Genomic DNA, 6,474 nt, shown 5'->3' with positions numbered 1-6,474 from the left:
TTCCCTACAACTCATGTAACAGAGTTTTGCTCTCTCAACGATGACAACTTTTGACATCAAAGTCCTATACCACGTTTGTGTTTCTCTAAGGAGGAGAAGTACAAGTGTGTTCTCTGAGAGGAGGTTATGCATGAAGAAGGAATGATGAATTGTATATCCTATTTCTAGATATGTCGCAGACTAAATGGTGTTCGATTTACAAGCTGTAAAAGTGCCAAGGATAGGACTGCCATGTCGGTCACCCTAGAGCAGTGTTTGATCCTACAGCATGAACATGGAATGGCTCCACAGGTCTTCACCCAGGCTCTGGAATGTATGAGGAGGTAAGAGTTTGACTGCGTCACTTATTCCTAAATGAGGAACCATGCAAACTGCAGAGGAGCAGTGGTCTCTGTTTCTGTCAAAAGGAAAAAAAGTAACATAAAGCCAGAAAAATGCAAAACTGGCTGCTAGAATTCATCCCTCCCTTGCATGTATTAGTGAGTTCAATATGCTAAAGCTGGTTTTTACCAGATTTGGATCAGATGGGTGTTAGTTTTCAGTAGTGAATCAGGAGTTTTCAGAGGAGCATGTAAAAACGTGTTTTCAATTAATGCTGAGTTTACAGAACAGGAAACTGGTGCTTCTTTGAAAGTTGTTTAATGGTGAGGTTACCTTAACTGTCATAGCATGGGGTTTCTTAGTTCTAGATCAGGTAGATTTCTCAGGGATGACCTGTCTTTTGTTCTTGGAAACATAGACACCTGCAGTTTGCACTGGTTTGCCACGTGTATTCTTTAGCAGTGAAACACTGCTCACTGGGCGAAATGTCAGTATGAGTGTTTCACAATACAGCAACCAAATTTCATCACATGTCAGTGTGCTGTTGTCGTATCAATATAATGATGTTCTGTATTCTGAAGCAGCAGAGATGTTTGCAGAATTAAATACTGTACTTAAAAAAAAAAAAAAAAAAAAATCTGTTTACTGTTGTTCAATGCCTTGTTTCAAGCACTGCTGGAAAACTCCGTAACTCACATACCAAAAGAAAGGATAAGAAATCTAGCTTTAGTCTTTATCAATGTAGTTCAACAATGCTGTTCAGTCCTGTTTTTCAACATTCACTCTTACTGAATGTACTGTACTGTGTGTCTTCTCACCAAATTCTCTAGAGTGTTCAATTCTCTTATCCTTTCTGTATGTTTTTGCTGTTTGACCCTTTCTTACTCTTCAGATACCTAGAAGGTAAATGTCTCATGTAATAATACTTGCAGCCTCTTACACTAATAATTTGGTTTTTATATCTACATCTAATCGGATGTCACTGGACTTTTTTATTTTCACTTTTTTGCTGCACTTTTTGCTGTGTTGTTACAGAGTTAGTACGGTACATGAAAACTGCATTCAGAGAGTAGTTAAACCTTGGTATTAGAAACAAAGCTTGGAACAGCTTTTTGAGGGAGAAGTTAACAACTTAAAATGAAGCTAAGTGGCTCTCAGATATCTCTATTTAAATTATAGGACTTGTCAATTTAGACATCTGAAGGGAAAAAGCTTTGTTGCACAGTTGTTTATTTAGTAAGAATAAAAACAATGAGTATAGTAGTAGGAATCTTGTTGTTTTCTTTAAATTAGTTACTGAGTTAATGGCTTTTTTTAATGCAGTTGTGGACACAGTAGAGACAGGGGTTAATAATAACATTGTTTTGGACCTTCAGACTATCAATTTAATATAACACTGGATCAGATAAAATATTGACCCAAGAAACACATTGCTTTATGTTGACCTACACAGGGATATTGAAAGAGGGCCAATTTAATCAAAACCTTTGGCTAGTGTGTTCTAGCAACATGAGGGACTTGCTCTAACAGGTGAAAGACGTGACTTTCTCTTCTTCTGTTAAATCTTTGACTAAGAGAGATTGTGCAGAACAAATACTGACTAGTCCTGAAGGAATACTAAGATTAGACCATTCTTCAAGCCCATCACTCTTTCTTCCTCATATCTCATTGCTCTTTGGGGTAGGTTGTTGTGTTTTAAAAATTATTTGCCAATTCTGCTCGGGAACAATGGCACAGAATTAACAGTTTAACAAGAGAGATAGGATTACAGAACAAATATGTAGGATTCCAATTCCACCCAAACCCATTTCAACCTGGACAGGATGACCTGACCTAGATGACAGACGTAGGAAGTGAGAAAGTTGCAAATTACTTCCAGGGCATTCAGAAAACAGGCTTTTTCTTTTAACTTCGTTCTTTTATTTGTGTAATTGTACTAGAAAAGGAAGGCTTGCATCAGTCTTGAAGACTTCTGAAGTTTCTGGGGCAGTTGGGAGGGCAGGGAAGAAGCACTATTAAGTTGTGGGAGTCAAAGAAAGTATTACATCTCTTCTCTACTGGTAACTTTCCAGAGAAGGAAAGCATCCTTGCTTACACTGTTCTTGAAAAAATTAAGAAAGCACCCTCTTCTTCCATATGATGTTGGTCTTCAGAGGTGTTAGTTCCCGCTTACTCATCCTTAGGGACTTCCTTTCCTTCCTAGTCTTGTGATAATTGCGTATCTATGATAATTGTGTTCAGTGAGCATGGACATCAGGGAGAGAACACTGAGTGCTCCTTGTAGATTCTTGTAGAAATTCACAAACACAAGTTTGTGACTTTCACCTTAGAAACAAATATCCTATTACAATAAACTCACTTTTCTGTAAATAAGTCACAGCTTTTGCCGTCCCAAATCAAATACATGGTAACTCACAGCCTACAAATAGTAAAATCATGATGATATGTCTGGAAGTCCAAGCTACAGAGGAAATGACTACCTGGCTGGTAAAGGCAGCTCAAGAGTCAAATTCCAACTGGATCACATAGTCTATTCCATCTGCAGCAGTGCCAACACTCCCCACTAGACCTGTGTCTCCCCGCCCTCCTCCTACTGTCCTGTCAGATACGCCGGTGGAGCTGTTTGTGTGAATATAGTCTAATCCAGTTTCAGCCAAAATCAGCCTGGGTAGCAAAATCCTTTACATGTTTAAGGTAGCCCAGCTCATTTTCATTAAACCAATTAGGAAGTTGTGACACAAGCAATTCAGCCAACAGAGAAGAGCTGTCTCTGATAGGGGCTTTTGAAAAGCAGCTGGAAATGGGGTGAGGGAAAAAAATCTCTTCTAGCTGCCATGGTGCTGACTAAAAAGACTACATAACAAAGTCCTGACAGTCGTGTTTGGATATGACCACTCATTGTAATAAAACAGCCATAAAAAGTTTCTTCACTGGTTGACCTGCTTTAAGAATAAAATTGTGGTGGGTTGACATTGGCCACCTGCCAGACGCTCACCCAGCTGCTCTCTCACTCCCCCTCCTCAACAGGGCAGGGAGAAAAAGGCAATGAAAAAGCTCGTGGGTTGAGATAAAGACAGGGAGATCACTTGCCAGTTACTGTTACAGGCAAAACAGACTCGACTTAAAGAAAATTAATTTATTGCCAATAGATTTGGATGGTAGGAAACAAAGACAAAAATTAAAATACCTGCTCTCCACAACCTCTTTTTTCCCAGGCCCAAGTAGTTCACTCCTTGGTTCCCAACTCCTCTGCCTCCTCCCCAGGCTGAGCAGTTGTCGTGGTTTAACCTGGCAGGCAACCAAATACCACGCAGCCGCTCACTCACTCCCCCCCACCCCAGTGGGACGGGGAGAGAATCGGAAGGGTAAGAGTGAGAAAAACTCATGAGTTGAGATAAAGACAGTTTAATAAAACAGAAAAGGGAGAATAATAATGATAATGATAAAATATACAAAATAAGTGATGCACAATGCAATTGCTCACCACCCGCGCTGACCACTAACCAGGTAGCAATCGGTACTTCCTGGATCACGCCTACCATTCATATACTGAGCATGACGTCACATGGTATGGAATACCCCATTAGCCAGCTGAGCTGGCTGTCCTGATTATGTTCCCTCCCATCTTGTGTACCTAGCTCAGTCAGTAGGCATGGGAGCTGTCCTTGGACTAGGAGGGGACTTAGCAACAACTGAAAACATCAGTGTGTTATCAACATTCTCCTCATACTAAATCCAAAACCCAGCACTAACAAGAAATTTAACCCTATCCCAGCCGAAACCAGGACAGCAGTGCACAGGGGATGGGGAATGGGGGTTTGCGGTCAGTCCATAACAGCTCCTCTCTGCTGCTCCTTCTTCCCTGCACTTTTCCCCTGCTCCAGTGTGGGTCCTTCCCACGGGCTGCAGTCTTTCAGGATAAATGTAGTCCTGCATGGGCTCTCCACGGGCTCCAGTTTCCATCAGGAAATATTCACCTGCTCGACCATGGGGTCCTCCACGGGCTGCAGTGTGGATGTCTGCTCCACCGTGGTCTTCCCCATGGCTGCAGGGGAATCCCTGCTCCAGCACCTGGGGCACGTCCTCCCCTCCTTCTTCTCTGACTTTGGTACTTGCAGAGCTGTTTCTCACATTTTTTTCCCATCACTCCTCACTGCCATGCAGTGTTTTGCCTTTTCTTACAGACGCTTTCCCCGAGGCACCGTCATCGTGGCTGCGGGGCTCAGCTGTGCCCTGCTTGGGTCCATTGGAGCTGGCTGGAACTGGCTGTGTCCGGCACGGGGCAGCCCCGGCCTCCCCTCACAGAGAGGATTCTTATATGCAAGCTGGATTAGCTGAATTTGCTTTGTCTCTTTACCCTGGTCCTCTCCTAGAGGTAGTCTGCCGATGAATGTTTTGATGTGAGACACTGTGTACAATTCGGTATATTTGGTATTTCCAAAAGGTGACTTTTCAGCCCTTGGGTGGAAGCATCTACATGGGCCAACAGTGACAGGGAAAGCACTTTCCAGCTCTTGCCTGCATTCCCACTGTATGTGTCTGTGCGTATGTCTTAGTGTAAAATTGAGTAGCTTGATACTAATTTTTAACGACAGACATGTGGCATGTGTTGTCCATTATGTTATCTTGTCATTATCTTGAGCCTTCTTCCTTCTTTCCCTCCCCCATTGTTTTATTCCCTTATCTATATCCCAAAACACTTTTCTTCCTCCAGACTATTCTGTTGAGCCTTTATCCGCCACTTTCCAGTCAACATTAGCTTTCTGCTCACAGATCGTGCCCCAGTTTGTTTAATATTCCCTCACCATCTCCTTCAGAGGTCTTTCTATATTTTGAATACCTTTCAGTGCATATTTATGTCCAGGCAATTGTCAACAAATACATTTGCTTTTTCTTACCTGTACCAGATACATTCCTGTATGTGCTCTCATTATTCACCAGTGGCCCAGGCAGGAAGGAGAGTACTTGCCTTTCAGATGTGTGGTGGACAGCAGCTGCATCGACTTCTAAGTCCAGTCCTCTGGTCAGCCTTGAGCTCAGGCGCTTCTTTTATCCAGATTAGGTGGACACTAGGTATCAGCTGGTGGAGAAAACTCAGACCTACACTATAGTTCAGTGCAGTCTCAGGGCTGCCCCCCTCTCAAGGTGGAAATGAGTCAAGCCTGGGTATTGTTGTGTATCCTACTTGCTCCTCCGACTGCCGTGTGTGATTGTGGGTTCTTCTCAAAGGTACTTATCTTCCCCTCCTCCCCCGCCACTACAAAGATAATCGGGATTTGTAGGCATCACAGGCTCAATCTGCCCTTATCCACTGTAGGCACCAGGAGTGAAAACATATTTTGATCACCAATTTGGTTGTATTAATCCAGATCAGAAATACAGTTGGTTTAGTTCCCTGCCCACCTAATTCCATTTGACTTGAAGTGTTGCCAGCATCTGAAGGCTATTTTTCTCTTTCACGACCTCAGAGTCTCTCTGATGTCCTCCAAGACATTGTCTGTTGGTTACCTAATCTTGCTATGCAACTAGCAAGGTTATGTATCACCTTTTATGGATGGAGTAAGTGCACTTGTTCTAACAGGATCAGGCTTACAGGCTGTTGCTTTTTAAAGTAAAAATAGAGTTGGACTGCACAGGGTGTAGGAGTGATCCAAAATGAAACACCACACTACAAAGCCTCAGGTTACCTGAAGAGGTGTTCTCCACTATATGCCTTCTGTGCTCAAAGCAATGTAGGAAGCAGGGGCATAATGAGATGGGCTGTGCAGCATGTCTTGCCTTCACATGCATATATTGAGGCACTTCAGAAACATGCATTTTGGAAAGCATATTGATACACACTTGAATCCATGTTGAAGTGGAAAAATAAGTGGGTGGTTTGGGGGTTTTGTTTACATGTTGAGCAGGTAGTTAAGAGGTTAAATTATTTCACTGCAGCCTACATGGAAAGATGTTTGAAAGGGTCAAATACTGCAATGGTTATTCATGTTCAGCTTGCTTTTCAGAGGTCCTCTTCTTTGCAGCATGCGGAAGCATGGCAGAGCAGCATGGGATATTATTGCGTGGTAATCTGAAAGAATGAACATGGAAAACCATTTATGTTCAACCTACATGTGTTTATTTTCGGTAGACTACAGTACTTCTTTCTTATTT

General features: G+C 42.5%; 1 protein-coding gene across 1 annotated transcript in view; it reads left to right on the top strand.

The window, feature by feature from the left end:
* LOC104081755 (type I inositol 3,4-bisphosphate 4-phosphatase-like) overlaps positions 1-6,474 on the top strand; it is a gene marked incomplete at its 5' end in the record, with an annotated part of 29,983 nt that overhangs the window by 18,697 nt on the left and 4,812 nt on the right. Inside the window, 1 exon segment of the mRNA XM_009584612.1 lies at positions 169-323. Coding sequence (XP_009582907.1) covers positions 169-323 — 155 coding nt within the window.

The sequence above is a fragment of the Fulmarus glacialis genome, unplaced genomic scaffold, assembly GCF_000690835.1.
Source record: "Fulmarus glacialis isolate BGI_N327 unplaced genomic scaffold, ASM69083v1 scaffold15219, whole genome shotgun sequence".
NCBI classification, from domain to species: domain Eukaryota; kingdom Metazoa; phylum Chordata; class Aves; order Procellariiformes; family Procellariidae; genus Fulmarus; species Fulmarus glacialis.
This window is presented reverse-complemented; position numbering and strand designations above follow the sequence as displayed.